Source organism: Musca domestica, unplaced genomic scaffold (assembly GCF_030504385.1).
Source record: "Musca domestica strain aabys unplaced genomic scaffold, Musca_domestica.polishedcontigs.V.1.1 9, whole genome shotgun sequence".
Lineage (NCBI taxonomy): Eukaryota > Metazoa > Arthropoda > Insecta > Diptera > Muscidae > Musca > Musca domestica.
In genome coordinates this window covers 2,992,503-3,013,333 of record NW_026712435.1, presented here as the reverse complement: position 1 = coordinate 3,013,333, position 20,831 = coordinate 2,992,503, and the positions used below count along the sequence as shown (strand labels likewise).

General features: G+C 35.5%; 1 protein-coding gene across 1 annotated transcript in view; it reads right to left on the bottom strand.

The window, feature by feature from the left end:
* Positions 1-5,952: 5,952 nt before the first annotated feature.
* Positions 5,953-20,831, bottom strand: part of LOC131806916 (N-acylneuraminate cytidylyltransferase A) — a 545,636-nt gene continuing 530,757 nt past the window's right edge. The window contains exon 5 of the mRNA XM_059131800.1: positions 5,953-6,077. Coding sequence (XP_058987783.1) covers positions 5,963-6,077 — 115 coding nt within the window. The 3' untranslated portion in view covers positions 5,953-5,962. The remainder of the gene's footprint in view (positions 6,078-20,831) is intronic.

The window sequence follows — 20,831 nt, the reverse complement described above, 5'->3', positions numbered from 1 at the left end:
GGAAGATGGACACCAATTCCATTGTTTGACACTTGAGAACTCCAGGATCTCTGAAACTCTATTTGCTACATACTGCTTGTATTTGCGATGATCAGATCTTATCCACCGAAGAACTGTGTGAGAGTCAGTCCAGTGATAAACCTCATCAGGTTTTATATCATGACTTTTCAAAATGCATTCCCGCAATCGTACTGCTATTACGGCGGCCTGAAGTTCTAGTTTTGGAATAGAATGAAAACGAAGCGGAGCACACAATGTCTTGCCTGATAAGAATGATATCTTCGTTTCTGTGGGAAATGTAACTCTCCAATAAGCTACTGCTGCGATAGCTTGTTCACTCGCATCACAAAATATGTGCAGCTGAACGCTTTTTACCTCAAATTTTTCGAAATAAACCCTGGGAATTCCAAATTGGGCAATATCTTTTAGTTTTTCCATCCAACTCTTAAAGTTAATGTAAATATTATCGGGCAGTTTTTCGTCCCACCCGATACCTGTCCTCCATACGTCCTGCATTAAAATCTTCATTGATATCATAAAATCGGCAATAAATCCGTAGGGGTCAAATACCGACATAGTTACACATAACAGCTCCCTCTTAGTGGGAATTATTTTCATTTCCAATATATCATTAGGAACTTTATGAAATTTCAAAACAAATACAAACTCATCTGATTGTGGTTTCCAATGCTTCCCGAGGATACGCTCCACTCCTTTACTGACGTTTACAGAATCACCAATGCTATCTATTCCCAATTCGGTCGCTACGAAGTTAGAGTTTGTTATGAGGTTATGCATCTCAAAACCACCCGCTAGATGTATTTTCTTAACTGCTTTCACAACTCCGACTGCTTCTTCTTCATTGTCGAAACTGTCTACATAGTCATCCACATAATGTTTCTCAAGTATGCCTTCTACGGCTCTGGGATGACTTTTCCGAAATTCCATTGCATTTTTGTTTTTTACATACTGAGCCATGGTTGGCGAACATGTTGCTCCGAAGGTCATTCTTTGCATGACGTACGTTTCTAGCGGTTTTGTCGGGTTTCCATCCCTCCAAAGAAAGCGTTGCGCGTCTTGGTCTTCTTTCATTACAACGACCTGATGGAACATTTCTTTCAAATCGCCGCATACGGCTATTTTTGACTGTCTGAATTTAAACAATACTTTCATAAGAGGTTGGTTAATATCTGGTCCTGACAAAAGGGCTTTGTTTAATGACATATTTTCGACTTCTGCAGCGGCATCAAAAACAAAACGCATTTTATTCTTGTTAGGATTCAAGACGCCAATGTGGTAAATAAAACGTCTTCGGCGAGCGGATGTTAGCTTTGTCAGATGTCAGTTTTCTATCATAGCCCTTCTCAACATATTCGTTTATTTTTGCTCGATATTCTCTTCCAAAATGTGGGTCTCTTGTCATTTTCTTTTCAATGGTAGTAAGACGCTTAAAGGCCATTCCGAAAGAATCAGGAAAGTTTGAAAAGTCACTCCTCCATAGTAATCCACATTCATATCTATTACCTACTCTATTTGTGCTTTTTTGTAAGATATCCAGGGCTCGTAGGTCGTCATTGGATAACAAGGGTTTGGTCGAAGTTCGAATCCCGAAACTTTCTAACCCAAAATAGCCTTTCATTAGATCTTCCATCTCCGCCATAGACGATGATTTTCTTTCCGATTTAAAGGCATGACATGATATTGATTGATCGCCTCCATATTTCATCGGCCCGTATACGATCCATCCCAACCTTGTTTTTATGGCTATAGGTCCTGAAGGTAACAATATTTTCGGAGTTTCAAGAGGTACTGTCAGATATGCATGAGCCAAACTTATGATCATTTTTGGTTTAACATCATTATACTTATCAATCGGAATACTGTTGAGTAACGTGCCAGATTCTAACATCACGGATTGCAAATTCAAACTTTGCCTTGGCAAGTTCAATTTTGTAGTGACGTAAACGTTGTTCATCTCATAAATCTCTGAGGAATCACATATTCCGCTAATTTTCAGATTTACTACATGAGTTTTCTCGTGTGATTTTTGATTGTTCAGCCAATGCAATTCCAGTTCCGTTTCTTGCCCTGAAGTTCCTAACATATTTGCAACCTCGGCATCCAACATAGACACATTTGCGCCATCGTCAACGAACGCATATATTATTTCTGACTTTCCACGTTTCCCAAATATTTTTACTGGAACGAACTGGAATAACACACTACGCTTCCCACAATTTACACCAGTTAAGCAGCTATGTGATATATTTCTTTTTGTAGAGCATGGACTTTCTAAGGAACAGGCGTTCTCAACAGGAACGTTCTTTAATTCCGAGTTTTCGTTGTGCAATAGTCGGTGATGATACCTCTCACACAAATGGCGACCACACGGTATTTTCTGACTGCAGTTAATAGAGCGATGGCCTCGTTTCAAACAGGAAAAACATAATTTGTGGGACTTCACTTTTTCCCATCGTAGACTAGGTGAGAGCTTTATAAAGTAATTACAGGTCGCCACAGATTTACATCTCCTTTGACATATAATGCATGCGACACTCGCAACAGATACACAAGCATATTGACTTGATGGTTCGGTGGTTGGGAGAAAATCAGTAACCATATTTATTGCTTTCCTTATATCGTTCAACCAAAGGGAAAAGTCACGAATCGTTGCCATTCTACCTAGTTCTAACGACTTGTTGGCCCACTGCAATCGCCTAGCAGTGGGAAGTTTCAATATCAATTCACTTAATAGCATAGGGTTTACAAGATGATGATTTCCCTCTACAGCATCTATAAAAGTAACCATGTTAGTTACGTTGTTTGCGAACGTGGCTAATGCATTCAAATCAGATTCGTCAATTGGGTGAAGTGACCGGATCTTGTTTATTTATGATTTTATCAACTGTTCCGGGCGACCAAAAGTTTCCCCTAATATGTTCATTATAGAACTTACGTTCTTCGCGTTGGATAAAAGGGGATCGACGGTTTCTCTTGCCTCCCCTTCGAGAGCTTCTCGAAGGCGCATAATGTTATGAAGGTCTGAATATTCGAATTCAGTAGTTGAGGTTTTGAATGACTCATTGAAGGTTGGCCAATCCTCTGCGAGCCCTGCGAACTTCGGTAAGGGATATATCTTTTTCTGACGACAGGGCTTATTTGTGATATATTCGAAGGACTGCCAGTAACCGCATTGTTTCCTGAAGGCAATTGTCTTGAAAATGTTGCTTCACCAGGGTTAGCAGTTGGTGTCGCATTATGACTATTCGAATTGGTACCTCTTATTTCATTCCTTAGGGTAGTGAACGAATTTTCTATATCTAAATTCTTGGCTTGAAGAATGGCGACCTTTTCATCATCTTTTTTTCTAATGTCTCCATACTTTTAACAATTTGTAACGTCGCTTCGTGAAGGGCTGGTGTGGCGCTTTGAATTGGAGTTTCTTGGGGCGGATTCTCCATATCGGCATCGGTCAGATCAAACGTTTGGGTTGTATTGACAGGCGAAGGGTTTTCGACTCTGGCTAAGTCCATGTTGGGCTGTCTCGTAGGATGACGCTGTGGCGAGCGGTTTATCGGCATTGTCGTTAGTATCTTGTTGTTCCGCAATATCATTCAATTAGAAAGTCTCCCTGTTTATTGGCTTGGGAAAATCATTTGTTAGGCAACAAATTGAATAAAATTGTTAAAATTGAAATACTCGGGATATTGATAAAACGGCGTTGTTTATTCACTAGAACAAAAAATGATTATATAAATGAAATATCATATTATATACATAGAATGTCAAGAACAATTTTGAAAATAAACTTACATTTGTTTTTTTCCCTTACAATTTTAACTAACGGAATGAATCGAAATACAATTTTTGTCTATTATATACATACAAATTATTTCATGGATTACTATTATAAATGAAATAAATATAAAATCTCATAGACTACTTCAAAAATTAAACACAATATAATTCATTAGAGTAGAAGTTAATATACGGTTAACACGGCCCATTTACAATAGCAAAAGTCTTGCAGACATAATTAAATTTGAGTAAAATTGTTTCAATCTACTTAATTTCGTTCGGAAGCTCCATACTATGGTGGATTTCCGCACTATGGTCGATTTCCTATAGCGCCTATAAAACGGTGTTACCCGATAATCGATAATTTCATATTTTAGCCTCATTTCCCCAACGAATTGTTCCAAATTTAGTTGTATGGCTGAGCATTGTCTGTATAGGTCCACGGTTTACTACCACACCCATAAAACAGTAGCTTCGGATATTCAGTATTTGACTATTTAAGCCACATTTTCTAAAGAATTTGTTTATTATATTTTTAGTACAATGGGTTCTACGATAGGTGTCAAAGCATTTTTCATATTTAAACAAGGTTTGCATATAAGGGTTCCCACAGATATTCGGTATTTTGATGAGCCTAGCCTTATCCTTTAACTACATTAAATGATCTCATTTTTAATTGCAGATTAAAGTCGGATACGTTTGAATTTGTTTAAAATTTTTTTGTTTTTCTAGGGGTGGAGGGTATTAGGAGTTCATCGGGGCCGAACTTAATATTTTTTTGAACTCGTTTTTATATTTTTTTGGGTGTTGCCCATGAAATATTGTAAAAAAAATTAAACCATTTTATACCATGAGATTTTCTTAAATAATTTTGCCATGGTATGTTCAATAATATAGTTTTATTAACAAGTATTATGGTTTTATACTTATAGTCTATCATTAATTCGCTTTTTTATATTCAATATACACTTGGCCATTTCGTAATCATTCGGTGAATCTATTTCAATGGAATCAATTGATTCAATTTCCACAACAGAGCACCTGAAAAAGAAGAAAAACAATCTTAGTAGAATCGCTATTTAAGTTCTTGTGACTTAATTAAATCTGTGGTCAGAATAACAGTTAGAGTTGGAGCTCATATTATCTGGGGAATAAACATTTTGTGCTGTTGGTAGTAGTTTTAGCATATTCGGTTGCAACGTTTTATCAGAAGGCCTTCTATTTGTGGCCATAAGTATTGCAAGACCCTTATCTTTTTTTGTAATATTTTCTTATTATATTACATATATATAATATTCGTCTCGCAAACAAAAAAATCGGGATCATTTTCTGTGAGAGCGTAGAAAAATAAAGGTATAGACTAAAAAGTTAGTTAGTTTTTATTGCTCCCGGCAAATGCCACAGTCGTTGATTATAGGGAGAGTAGTGCGTCAAATAAAAGAAATCGGTCGAATCGGTATATATATATATACCGATATATATATATATATATATATATATATATATATATATATATATATATATATATATATATATATATATATATATATATATACCGATATATATATATATATATATATATATATATATATATATATATATATATATATATATATATATATATATATATATATTGTTCCAAATTTAGTTGTATGGCTGAGCATTGTCTGTATAGGTCCACGGTTTACTACCACACCCATAAAACAGTAGCTTCGGATATTCAGTATTTGACTATTTAAGCCACATTTTCTAAAGAATTTGTTTATTATATTTTTAGTACAATGGGTTCTACGATAGGTGTCAAAGCATTTTTCATATTTAAACAAGGTTTGCATATAAGGGTTCCCACAGATATTCGGTATTTTGATGAGCCTAGCCTTATCCTTTAACTACATTAAATGATCTCATTTTTAATTGCAGATTAAAGTCGGATACGTTTGAATTTGTTTAAAATTTTTTTGTTTTTCTAGGGGTGGAGGGTATTAGGAGTTCATCGGGGCCGAACTTAATATTTTTTTGAACTCGTTTTTATATTTTTTTGGGTGTTGCCCATGAAATATTGTAAAAAAAATTAAACCATTTTATACCATGAGATTTTCTTAAATAATTTTGCCATGGTATGTTCAATAATATAGTTTTATTAACAAGTATTATGGTTTTATACTTATAGTCTATCATTAATTCGCTTTTTTATATTCAATATACACTTGGCCATTTCGTAATCATTCGGTGAATCTATTTCAATGGAATCAATTGATTCAATTTCCACAACAGAGCACCTGAAAAAGAAGAAAAACAATCTTAGTAGAATCGCTATTTAAGTTCTTGTGACTTAATTAAATCTGTGGTCAGAATAACAGTTAGAGTTGGAGCTCATATTATCTGGGGAATAAACATTTTGTGCTGTTGGTAGTAGTTTTAGCATATTCGGTTGCAACGTTTTATCAGAAGGCCTTCTATTTGTGGCCATAAGTATTGCAAGACCCTTATCTTTTTTTGTAATATTTTCTTATTATATTACATATATATAATATTCGTCTCGCAAACAAAAAAATCGGGATCATTTTCTGTGAGAGCGTAGAAAAATAAAGGTATAGACTAAAAAGTTAGTTAGTTTTTATTGCTCCCGGCAAATGCCACAGTCGTTGATTATAGGGAGAGTAGTGCGTCAAATAAAAGAAATCGGTCGAATCGGTATATATATATACCGATATATATATATATATATATATATATATATATATATATATATACCGATATATATATATATATATATATATATATATATATATATATATATATATATATATATATATATATTTTTTTTTTTTTTTTTTTTTTTTTTTTTTCTTGGGTCTATGACGAACATTTAGGGATGTTACAAACGGAATAAAAAAGTTAATATAACCTTGTTGTATATGTAAACTCCATATTGGCATAATTTTTCTTTTATCTGCCAGACGGCAACCCTATTTTCACTAACATTCTCAATTCTTTATTCTTTAGTTATTAGTTCATAGTTTACTCTTGTAACTTGTACATCACAATCTTTCATAATGAAATAAACTGAATTAAATTAAAACTCCAGACTTTGAGTAAACAATATTGGTGTCAGAAGTGGGAGGGCACGATGAACCAGGAACAGTTGAATGCAGTTTTTGTTTCCTTGGCGGTTGCAGTTCTTACGGCTGTGACGGAGGCTGTTCAAACATCGCGGCCGCAGTATGTGACGTCAGAAGACATAAATACAACAAGACAGCCACGGTTTGCAATAAGCGAATACAAAAGCACAGATGGCTCAACGGTTAAATACTATTCGGTTGGGAAATTGAGCAAGATTGCTCGAGAGGATTATCATAATTATGCACGCGTACATATGGGTGCTGAGCTAAATACGGCTCTCAAAATTTTAATTAGTCCTAACAAGCCAGAAGAAATGAATTTTCAGATTTCGACAGATACGCCAAGATGTAGGGGAATCGTTGGCAAATTTTTCACTGCACCTGAAGCAAGCTGCGGCTTCGTGTGACAATGGGGCATTTCTGGATAGGATGCTGATTGAGCAGATGATATTTGGAGTGGAGTCCCGCAATATTTGTTACGAGATTATTGCTAAGCAACCAAAAAGTTTCGCAGAGGAATATGAGTGTGTCACGGCAAAGGAGTTAACTCAAGTATCAACGGGTGTAGTAAATACAGGTGCGAATATTACTACAGAAACGACATGCAAAATGGGATTTATACCTGTCAAGACGAAAAATGGTGTGAAGCAGAAGTCGAATAAAACTACAGAGGTGAGATATTAAGGTTGCGGTGGAAGGATTGTAAATTCAAGAACGCAAAGTGTTATTCATGCGGCAAGTTAGGCCACACAAGTAAAATGTGCAAGTCAAATACAAAGCAGATAGAGGAGTCGTTGTTGACAGATGAGGTTGAGGAGGCACATACGTCTCAGATTGCAACAGTCAGAACAAAAGGGCCAGGGCCGGAAATGGTCACAATGAAGATAGACGGCCAGAAAGTGGATATGGAACTGGATATGGGTGTTCCTTGCAGTATTATCAGCTTTGAGAATTTAAACAACATAAAGCAGTCATCAGTGTTAAAGAAAGCGGACCGGCGATTTTCAAGTTATACGGGGCACAAGATTACGTGCATAGGATGTACCGTGGTGAATGTGTCTTTGGGCAGAACCCGTCGTAGGCGGATCTTATACGTAGTTGATGGCGATAAATTTTGCCGAATTGTTCCAAGACCCAATAGAAGCATCAACGCGGACGAAGTTGCCAGCAGCGGCAGGAGAGAAGATAGCATCTAAAGCAGTAAAAACAATCCATACTGTCTGAACATCAACGGCAACGGCTACAGCTGCTATTAGCCAAACAAAAAGATATATTCAGTGATATAACGGGTAAGTTCAAAGGTCCTCCTATTAAAGTGCAATTAAAGCAAGATGCTACGCCAAAATTTGCAAGTCCCCGAGAAATCCCATTCGCATTACAGGATGTGTATTCCAAAGAAATAGATGCTAAGATTGCGGCGGGATTTTACGAAAAAGTAGAGTATTCGGAATGGGCATCTACTACACATGTAGTGCCGAAGAAGAATGGAGGTATACGTATTACGGGATTTGGGTATTACTGACGTGTATTTACACTTGATCCTTGACGTGGAATTTGCCCATGTCCTGACGCAGAATACTCCAACACATGGACTGATACGCCCAACTCTAGCAGTTTATGGAGCCGCCAACATTTCGACGATAATCTAGTGTTTGCAACAGATGTTGATGAACTGTTGAAAGTTCTTGAGACTGCATTATGCAAGTGCAAGAAATTTGGATTTAAGTTAAACAAAAAGAAATACGTATTTGTGACGTCATCGATTGAATTTCCAGGTCACAAAATCGACGCTAAAGGAATTCATAAATCCAACAAACACATTGAAGCGATTATGCATGCGACAAAACCAAGAACGTTGGAGGAGTTACAATTATTTTTGGGAAAGGCGTCGTATTATTCGAATTTCATACCAAACCTGTCTACACTTGAGATGCCACTCCGGGACGTTTTGAAAAAAAATAACTTTCTTTTGGCATAAAAATACAGGTGAGGCATACACCAAAATTAAGCAACTGTTGATATCTCCGCAAGTGCTGATCCCGTACGATCAAGCATTGCCTATTCTACTTTCAAAGGACGGCAGTAAAACGGGACTGGGAGCTGTCCTGTCGCATCGTCTTTCTAATGGACAGGAACGTCCAATTGTTTATGCGAGCCGCACCATGAACGCGACGGAGCAACGATACTCACAAATCGTCTAAAAGTCCAAAAGTTTTTCAAGTACCTGTATGCCCGTCATTACTGACGACAAACCGCTAGTACAAATCCTACATCCGAATAAGACGCTGCCTGTTTTATGTATATCCCGTATGTCAAACTACGCTGATTTCCTTTCTAATTTCGATTTTGAAGTGGTCCACAAAACCTCGAAGGAAAACAGTAATGTCGATTTTTTGTCTCGAATAACTCCAGCCAACAGAGTGAAAAAGCTCAATTTGATAAACCCATACGTAATGAACTTGATGAATTCGACAGTTTCGTGATTCGCCAAATTAATCAATTACCGGTAACTGCTGAACGAATTGCGCTGGAAACGATAAAGGATCCACATCTTGGTAAGATTACAAAGTTATTGGAATGTGAACAGTGTTTGTCAAAAGCTGGTTACAAATCACCTGAAATAAAGTACAAAGTGTCGTCAGGATGTTTAATGTTTTAACACCGAATTGTGATCCCTCCTAGATTTCGGGGCGATTAAATGAACGATTTGCATGGCGCCCATCTAGGGATGGTTAAGATGAAAGGCATAGCCCGGTCCTTCGTTTACTGGCTGGCCATTGAGAGCACTGCGAGAAATGTGCAAAGTATGCAAATGTCCCGAAGAAGTACACAGATCATAATTGGGAGTACCCCGAGGCTCCGTGGGAACGAGTGCACATAGATTATGCGGGTCCCTTCGAGGGAAAGATGTTACTCATTATTAGCGATGCCTTCTCTAAATGGTTGGAGGTAAAGGTTACCAAGTCAATGACCGCAGCTGCGACGATTACATTGCTGGATGAAGTGTTTGCTACATACAGAGTACCATTAATAGTCAACAGTAAGGAAAACTCTGTGAATCGTGCGAATAGCTACGGAGCGGGTTCGAGCATCGTCACCGATGAAAAACGAGAATCGGTAATTGAACTAGATGAAGAGGGCGTGGAGACAGCTAACTCAGAGATTGAGCTAGAACAGACCGAACAATTTTCAACTCCACCCGTCTCAACACATGGGTATGAGGACATCCAAGCTTCTTCGACATCTACTCCTTTGTTAGGATTCCCGGAATCATCCGCATCGTCATCTGCTACAAATGTCGACGAACGGAGATAAAGATTGCGGCGATCAACAAGGGTTCGAAGACAAGGCCCCTATTCTCTCCTTAGAGGGGAAAGGTGTTGTATATGTCAACTCGATATTGACATCACTTTTATTTTATCTGTTATTTTCACTAACATTCTCAATTCTTTATTCTTTAGTTATTAGTTCATAGTTTACTCTTGTAACTTGTACATCACAATCTTTCATGATGAAATAAACTGAATTAAATGAGGGAGGGAGGGAAGGTGGAGGATATAATAAGCATTAAAGACTAAAATTACGGGACGGCAACGCGGACCGGGCCAGCTAGTATATATATAAAAATCAATTGTTGTTCTTTGGTAATGGAATCAGTTTAGAACGGCTGGACTGATTTACCCCGAGCTAGGTTTTTAAAGAAAAAATATTGACCACGCCCACTATTTCGATATATATAAAATCCTTATAAAATCCAAATAATGGAGATATGGGTTTGAAAATTATTACACGAGATGAGGAACTGACCACGCATACTTTTTAATCTATGGTCCGTTCTTATATCTTTCCTTTATAGCCTATTTTTGTTATCCCTGACTTTAGGAAAAGTGAAGTATAAAGTTCACATTATCGGGTTCTCATTATTACATCTTTCCTTTAAAATATATGTATTTTTTACAGAGATATGGCAAGTTTTTTGAAAAATTACTGGTAGTCGCTGCATTTTTCCACAATGCCGTGTTAATTTTAATTTAAAACTAATAAACAAAACGAATTTGTAATTAATTTCGTGAAATAAATTTATAATTCAGTTCTTCAATATATAATAAACGATTTGCGTTATCAATTTTTTTATTTAAATACATTTTGCTGCTATTGCCATATTTTCAATACAAAATATGGCAACATGAATTCAGTAACCTTTACGTTAAAACATAAAAGGAAGATGGTCTGACCGTTTGCTTATCGGACAGTCTATACTTAAATGAAACTTGTAACAACGAAAAACGATTTATGTGTCCGACAACATCACTTTTTTATCTATCGGAAAGATGTAATAATCGGCCTATATGTATTAAAATCAAATGTCGTTCGTTGGTAGTGAATTAGTTGAAAACGGCTGGACCGATTTGAACATTTTTTACAAATGTTCGTACTACCCCGAGTTAGGTTTTTATGTAAAAAAAATTGACCACTCCCACTTTTACGCTCATTTTTTTTCGATTTACTTAATATTCTTATATTTGCAAAAATAATGAAGATATCGTTTTGAAGGTTACTGTTGACTCTCCCTCCAACCCTAAGTATCTATTTGGAGTCAGGGGAACTGTCCACGCTTATTTCTTTAATTGTGCATGTATAAAGATAGTATAAAAAGTATAGTTACATATCTACTGCGAACGGCTGGTTCGATTTGACTCAAATTTTCTTTTGCTTATTTGTTATTGGATTATAGGACAGTGAAATGCCATAGAAAAGTCGAGAAACTGAATAAATCGGAAGTTGTTTTTTGATATAGAATTTTGTGTAGAAATTGTTTTCTTATTGAAATATTCCGAACAAATCACGAAATTTTTGAGCATCAAAACACTCAATATCTTAACTTATTTTTTTAATGCGGCTATGCCAATGGGGAATCAATAGTTAACAGTTATTACAGGTATAAATTTTATTACACCGAAAACTTAAAATGTCAAATTACGGTTCATTCGGTAGAAATTGTAACAAAAACATGCAGAGGGACGAATGTTCAGTGGTAGTAGCATAACCAAATGAGACGAGATATTCCAATCATCCTAGAAATATTGTATACATTTTCAGAGATTATCCTAAATATGCGCATTAATTGCGATTGCGGACGGCCGCACACACAGACGGATATACTTTAATTTACATAGGATATTACATACCATGAGGAGGACAAAACAATATACTTCATAACATGGTTTTCTAAATGTTACGAAATCAAAATAATCTTTAATTTGGAAAATGTTTCTAAGATCTTTATAACACAAATAATTTATGTTTCAAGACGTTATTAAATACGACGAAATAATGAATATAAAGAGGAACTGATGAATACGAAATCTTTATCTATACAAGAGGAAAATGTTTGTATGCTTGTTTGTAATTTATGTGATTTGAAAACCGCTACACAGATTTTCCTGAAAATTCCAAGTATACCACAACATCGCCTGAAAGAAGCATAGGTTACATACATTTTTGAAATTCCACTTGGAACTGGAGATATAGCATCAGAATCGATGTACCTTCCAAAAATTTATATGCACATATCTATTGATCGATTACTGATATAGTCAGCAAATTTGGAATGCGTAATGGAATTTGGAAGAAAAATAAATTTGACAAATTATATTGAATTCGGTTCAGATTTGGATTACATATATATTTTCGGTCGATTTCATGTATTTGATGCATAAAACACGCTGTGTAGGTCATATTGCTATGAAATTTGGAATGGGTGATGGAATTTTTGTCTAACAATATTATTCGGTTCAGATTTGAAATCGGTTCAGATTTGGATACAACTCCCACACATATATATATATATACATATATATATATATATATATATATATATATATATATATATATATATATATATATATATATAAAATACCAAATTTGCAACAATTTTGTGCGTAATGTGACTAGGATTATCAACATACGCAATATCGGAGGAGAAATGTGGCAAAAATCATAAAAATACCGAATTTCGAGAGGTATAATTATATGGGGACTATACCAAAACGTGGACCGATATATCTCGTTATCAATCCCAACTATCCTATACTCAATACAAAATGTTCTGCTAAATTAATTAGTAATTTAAACAAACAGATATTATGATATATATATATATATATATATATATATATATATATATATATATATATATATATATATATATATATGTATAGGATGGTTGGGATTGATATATCGGTCCACGTTTTGGTATAGTCCCCATATAATTATACCTCTCGAAATTCGGTATTTTTATGATTTTTGCCACATTTCTCCTCCGATATTGCGTATGTTGATAATCCTAGTCACATTACGCACAAAATTGTTTCAAATTTGGTATTTTAGAAGGTTTGATAGATGACAATCCTTGAAGTATTCAATTGTCCACAGAGGTTCCCGTTTCGGTATGGCCTCATTCACTTTATATTTTTTTGATAAGTATAACTACATTATTTATTATCTTACTGGTATATGAAGTTTAAAGTGAAACATACTTGAATTCAGATACTTTGATATAAAAATGTTTCCTTTACCCTAAGGTGGATGATATTAAAAGTTCTGTCCGGTCGAACTTAATTTTTTTACTTGTTTTTAAAGTAATATGGAAATTTACTGTTTTGTCATTGAAATTGCGAGTTGTGTATTGATATATTGATGACCAATTTTAATTTGATATGTAGCATGCGATATATTTTGTTGGTATAGTTTTGTGCATTTACTAGATTTCCTTGCTTTCAACTTAAAATCTCAATTTTTAATATCAAAAAAAAAAAAAAAAGTTACCCAAATCCTAAAAATGGAGAAATTAAAATGTATCAAATTTTATAAACTTCCGCCCGTCTATATTTAAGGAGATTTTTTAATATCTGCTTGGGTGCGAAGTGGTGCAAAGTATTCAATTTCAATTTTCTTTATTTGAGACTTCTTTTTATCAGATATTACAATTTTATATTTAGTAACAAACAATAACATATGTTGATTTTAGTTCTATATACGTATTGAACTAATAAACTCTAACAGTGTTGACATCTTCAATTCGATACGAATGAATAATTCTTATAAAATACATTTAATGTAATATAGTGACAGTATAAAACAATGTTTGCTCACGACATTTACGGTGTTGTACAGAGCTTGGTCTGATATTAACAATATTAAGAGAAACAACCTAACAGAAAACAGGATAACAATAAATTTCCTGTAACAATAAAAACATGAAATTAACAATTAACAATAATTAAAAAAAATCGTTTTTTATAACAATGGAAATCGAAAGTACAAGTACAGCGTGTACATATACAGGTATAAACAGATAATAATCGTTATAAATTGAGATTACGAAATTATAACGTTCAATAATTGTATTATAAGCGTATAAACAAAAGAGATTAAAAACATATAATACTGGAGACGTAAGATTTTATCCTCGATGCGAACAAGGCACAGGCTTGATATAGAATTGAGGAGGTGAGGTTAGATTGACATTATAAAGATCTTCGTGAAGTATTCCCACTGACGATAGGTATGTAGACGAAGTCCATGTTGTATTGTGGTTTGCTTCAAAGATTTCGTTCATTAATGGATTTTCGTGATGCTCCAGTCTTTCGACGAATTTTAGGCGAAACTTTTTGGTTGCTTAGCAATAATCTCGTAACAAATATTGCGGGACTCCACTCCAAATATCATCTGCTCAATCAGCATCCTATCCAGAAATGCACCATAGTCACACGAAGCCGCAGCTTGCTTCAGGTGCAGTGAAAAATTTGCCAACGATTCCCCTACATCTCGGCGTATCTGTCGAAATCTCAAAAATTCATTTCTTCTGGCTTGTTAGGACTAATTAAAACTTTGAGAGCAGCATTTAGCTCAGCACCCATATGTACGCGTGCATTATTATGATAATCCTCTCGAGCAATCTTGCTCAATTTTCCAACCGAATAGTCTTTAACCGTTGAGCCATCTGTGCTTTTGTATTCGCTTATTGCAAACCGTGGCTGTCTTGTTGTATTTATGTCTTTTGACGTCACATACTGCGGCCGCGATGTTAGAACAGCCTCCGTCACAGCCGTAAGAATTGCAACCGCCAAGGAAACAAAAACTGCATTCAACTGTTCCTGGTTCATCGTGCCCTCCCACTTCTGAAACCAATATTGTTTACTCAAAGTCTGGCGTTTTAATTTAATTCAGTTTATTTCATTATGAAAGATTGTGATGTACAAGTTACAAATGTTTCCATTACCCTAAGGTGGATGATATTAAAAGTTCTATCCGGTCGAACTTAATTTTTTTATTTTTTTTAAAGTAATATGGAAATTTATTGTTTTGTCACTGAAATTGCGAGTTTTGTAATGATATATTGATGACCAATTCTAATTTGATATGTAGCATGGGATATATTTTTTGTTGGTATAGTTTTGTGCATTTACTAGATTTCCTTGCTTTCAACTTAAAATCTCAATTTTTAATATCAAAAAAAAAGTTACCTAAATCCTAAAAATGGGGAAATTAAAATGTATCAAAATTTATAAACTTCCGCCCGTCTATATATAAGGAGATTTTTTAATATTTGCTTGGGTGCGAAGTGGTGAAAAGTATTCAATTTGAATATTCTTTATTTGAGACTTCTTTTTATCAGATATTACAATTTTATATTTAGTAACAAACAATAACATATGTTGATTTTAGTTCTGTAAACGTATTGAACTAATAAACTCTAACAGTGTTGACATCTTCAATTCGATACGAATTAATAATTCTTATAAAATACATTTAATGTAATTGTTCATGTAGAGTAATGGGGGAAAAGAAACAATAAGAAATAAAACAAAAAAAATGGGATTAGTTTCTTTTCTTGCAAAATTTGCTGATTCATTGAATTGCTTTTGATGTGTTTTTTCAACAATAAGGATTACCTCATTTCAATATGGATTGTTGACGACAGTGGCCGTGATGGGTATTGCTTCAAAGACTAAAGACAAGTGAACGCAGAGGTTCTAGGTGATCGCAGTGGATCCCATGTCTGTCTACTAATACAACTACAACTACTTCCAATGAGAGCATGTGTAACAAGGTGAGGTTACCGACAACTACCAATGCCCAGCGACGATCCGCTCACTACGGTCTCCGCCAGGGGAGTTGTAGAGGAGATGCCTGTGCGCCAATCAGCATCCGTGATTGATCGAGCAAGGGAAGTTGAGTTACAAAGTATCTATCTTATACATTGCCGCCCACCTTGATAAACATGCATGTGTATCAACTAAATAAAGCTCAAAGGAATTATGTTTTATATTAATTCATGTGCAATAAAGTTTACAAGTTATAGGTTAGGACGTAAGTTCGGTTTATTTGTGAGCATTTTATTCAAATCATTTTAATTCATATAATTAGATATCTATACCGCGGCAATTGCAAATTGACGGGGCCGAAATTACCTAACCAAACCAGGTATATTTCGCAAACAACAGACTTAATTATGTAACACGACTGACTTGACGACTGGTCGCCTAACAATACCCTAAGCAGTTTGGACGTCTACAACGCGAACCTTACTATCATTACCAGGATGCGTCTCGACTAACTAAACAAACTCTTTCTTTAAACCTAATGGAAAACTGATGCGTCAGTGCCTTACGTTTTCTACACCGATTGACTAAACTCAATGGCGATCCTTCAACAAGGGATTCTGGCAGAGCAGGAAGGGGGGCACCTATAAGAAAGTTTGCGTTGATGCAAATTTTCATTCCATAAAAATGGACTCATAACATTCTGAGGCGAATTTTCAGGCTGTGAGGAAATTCAGAACGTATGGGAAGTGGGACAACGTAACGACACTTCGAGTTTCTCGTAATTGTGGACCGGAAATTGTCCTCGCAGAACTTGTCTGATGACGAAAGTAATTTGCGTTTGGGAACCTCCTCAAGTTCCCCAAAACGCAGAATGGTTTTATTAAGGCTGTCTTCCTCACTAAAGCTCAAAGTAGTCGCAAAGACCTGCAAGGGTGAGGAGGTAATTGCACCCGAAAGGATCCAACCAAACCGCTATTTTGCGCCAATAGAGAACCTAATATATTTTGTTGTATCCCAGGCAACAATATTTGCGGATATAAGTCTGCACCCAACAACATATCTACCGAACGACAGTCAAAAATGTTTAGGTCAGCCAACTGGAGATTTGGCAGAGAACGAACTAAAGCAGGGTCAACAGAAAAGCATGGAAGGTTACTAGAAATCTTGGGGAGATCAAAAGCATCGGTTTTCAACAAAATTGAAGCACTTAATCGAGAACTTATACAAATTCGACAGTTTTTCCTAGATGTAACGGAAGTCGATCCATTTACACCAGAAATGGTTGCAAGAGTGGATCGAGATGATAGCTTCAATCTATTTTGAAGGTTCTCAGTTATAAAACTAGCCTCAGACGCAGGGTCAATGAGGGCTCGAACAGGATAAAAATTTCCTTCGTGAACAATATTTACAATGGCGGTACCGAGAAGGACTCGCGAGTTATGTGATGTGTGAAACACTTGACGGTTTACTACAGTCGGATTGGCACCAGTGGATGTAGAGGCAACATTATTTAGATTAGAATTGGAATGAGTTCTTGGGACTCGGACTGTAGGCGAAACATTTAAAGAGGAGCCATTTGTAGGTGCCGATCGATTGGGTTTATGCATGAGGGTATGATGTTTTTCATGACATACATAGCAACTATGTGCACTGGGACAATTACTAACCGAATGACTTCTAGACAAACAATTGAAACACAAGCCATACTTTTTTACAAGAGTAATTTTGTGATCGAAAGACATCTTTTTGAAACGATGACAAGAGTAAAGCGCATGATTTCCATTAGGGTATGCAACACAACGATGTTTTGAATAAAATTTTACTGTATCAGGGGGAGTTTTCGCCAAATGTGCCTTAACGTTGCGTGGGTTTGAGGATTTTGATGAATCTATACCTTTTATGTCCCGCAAACAGGCAAGCGTCTGAATTCTCTCCGTGAGGAACGAATTGAGCGGAGCCCATGACGATAAGGAAGACTTATCTGTGAGACTCTGTTCCCAGAGTGTCATAAAAACTAAAATAGGATCCCAATGATCCGTGACAATGTCATAGACTGACATGGCAGATAAACAACCGTTAATGCCCCTTTGTAAAGTCTTAAGACCTGAACTGGTTTCATTAGCTAACGATGGAAGACCGAACAGAATTTTTAAATGACTATTGACTAGAATTCTTTTGTTGTCATAAGCATCCTTAAGAGCTTTCCAAGCCAGAACAAAACTTTTATGAGTGAGTGGAAACTTCGACACAATTTCCCTAGCCTCACCTTGAGTTTTCTTAATTATGTGACATAACCTCTCAATATCAGTTAGTCGGGAATTATTTATGAACATTGCAGAAAATAAATCCCGGAACGTGGGTCACGACAAAAAATCTCCGTGGAAATTATCTATATCGCACGGCGGTAAATATAGATTATGCATGGTGTCGGAACCACAAGGCGGTAAACTCCAATTCGAAACTGAGATATCAGAAGTACTCTGAATATCTGGATAAGTCATATTGGATAAAGGCGGCAAACTATTATTCAGTACATTGATTGGATTGGTAGTACCTGACTGTGAAGTATTCGACCTATTGCATGATTTTGGACATTCTGGGGGTTACTAACACGAATTTCTGATGGTGTGGAAGGAGGTGTTTTCGCAGACCTTGGTTTCTGCAACATTTCAGTTATTTCCGACAAGCATTCAACGTAGTTTTCTCTGGTGGACTGATATTTTTCATCAGCAGAAGCAATTCCGTCTGAGGTAGTACCCTCAACGGTTATCAAATAATCGAGATACTTTTCATAGGTATCCTTGACCTTGTACCACAAGTCCTGAAGTTCAGTATTTCGAATTTCTAAATTGAAAACCGTGTGAGTTTCTGCTTTAATCAATTTAAAAGCAGCAGCAAATTTTACTACATTATCGGAGGCTCGAATAAATTGAGTTAGTGGAGTTGCAGACATGGTTTCGGAGTTCGATTTCAAGAAATACTATTAAAATATTCAAATAAAGCGAAGCAAAGAAAGTTTCAAAGTAAAAGGCAAATATTTGAAAATCGCAAAGGAAAACTAATTCGGTGGAAAGAAAATTGAATAACTTCCCAAACTTTACCAAAGAAATAGCAAAAAAGAACAAAAAGGCTATTAAAAACAAATGTATGAGGAAAAGGCAAATAAAGCGTAGAAAAATATCCAAGTAATAATCAAATATATGTAAATTGGAGGTATTTATCAATCAATATTGAAAAAATTTGAAAAATAAGAAAAAATTATAAATTGTCGGTATGTGCCGAGTGTAGGGTGCACGTATTTCCAACTGACAAATACTGATATGTACACGCGTACTAATATTTTCTTTAAAATAAACAAATTTTTAAGATAAGTTACGAAAATATCGATATTTTTCTCACAAATGAGCACAATGAAATGTACATATAATATGCCGAATGTAGGGTGACAAAAATTAAAAAAGTCCAAAAATACTTTTTTAAACGACAATTATAAAAACAAAATAAAAATTATTTTTCAAAATTTTATTTTTTATAATTCAGAATTTTTTTCACTTGAACCCACTGTACAGTGGTGAATAACGAATACCGCACAAAGAAGAATGAAACACAAGCAGTGTTTGCTGGTCGAACGGTGACGGGTGTGGGTTATCTACCACACTACGTGCTGACCGACGACAATGGTCGCAACGGATATCGCACAAAAGAAAATAAAACACAAGCAGCGCCAGCAGAGCGCTCGGTGTGTGTGCGTAAGCAACTGCCTCGCTACGAACCAACCAACGATGACGAACCAACAGTGAGAGTAGGAGAATAAATAAGTTGTTGTTATAGTTGTTGGTTAGTAGACTGACGCTAGAAAAAGGAGCTTGGAAAGGTATTATTGTTATTGCAATATTACAAACAGACCAACGAAAATGACCAAACAGTGTATATTGGGGCGAGGTACGAGGGGATTTAGCAAGTGTTGGTATGTTTGGATGTTAATTAGAAAAAGCGGCACTTGCAATGTGGTGGTTTTATTCTCGTTGAGAGTAATACCGAATTGGTGAGATGTAAAAGAGATCACTCGGCAATGCAGAAATGTGTGGAGAATATTGCAATAACCGAAAACAGAATTATGCACACTACAGCGGCAGGTTATTTTATAAACAAAAATATATTTTTATTTGAATAAATGTGAATTATTAAATACAAATTAAAGGGGAAATTCGATTATTTCGCGAGATAATGGAAAATAATGCGAATATGCCTCGATTTAAAGGAATATTTAATAGATTTTTTAGCAAAATAAAATTGTTGTGGACTGTAAATTTAAAGACACCGTGACTAAGGGTAAAACAAAGGCGACCAGTACCGCGAAGCAAACAAAAACTAACACTTTTCCACTTGTTTTTCAAAAAATAAAGCACTCTAAGCTCACAACACAAAATTCACTGAACTTACGTACCTTTTTTGATGTTGATGATGATGAATAAGATGATGCTGATGATGATGCTGATTAATGAGGGGGATGTGTGTTGTTGAGTTGATTCCTTTGCAAAAGAGAACAAAAAACTGCAATTAATAATCAGGCAAACTTCACAACTTGGCAAATCCGGCTCGATGCGACCAAAATGTTTATGTAGAGTAATGGGGGAAAAGAAACAATTAGCAATAAAACAAACAAATAGTATTAGTTTCTTTTCTTGCAAAACTTGCTGATTCATTGAATTGCTTTTGATGTGTTTTTTCAACAATAAGGATTACCTCTTTTCAATATGGATTGTTGGCGACAGTGGCCGTGATGGGTATTGCTTCAAAG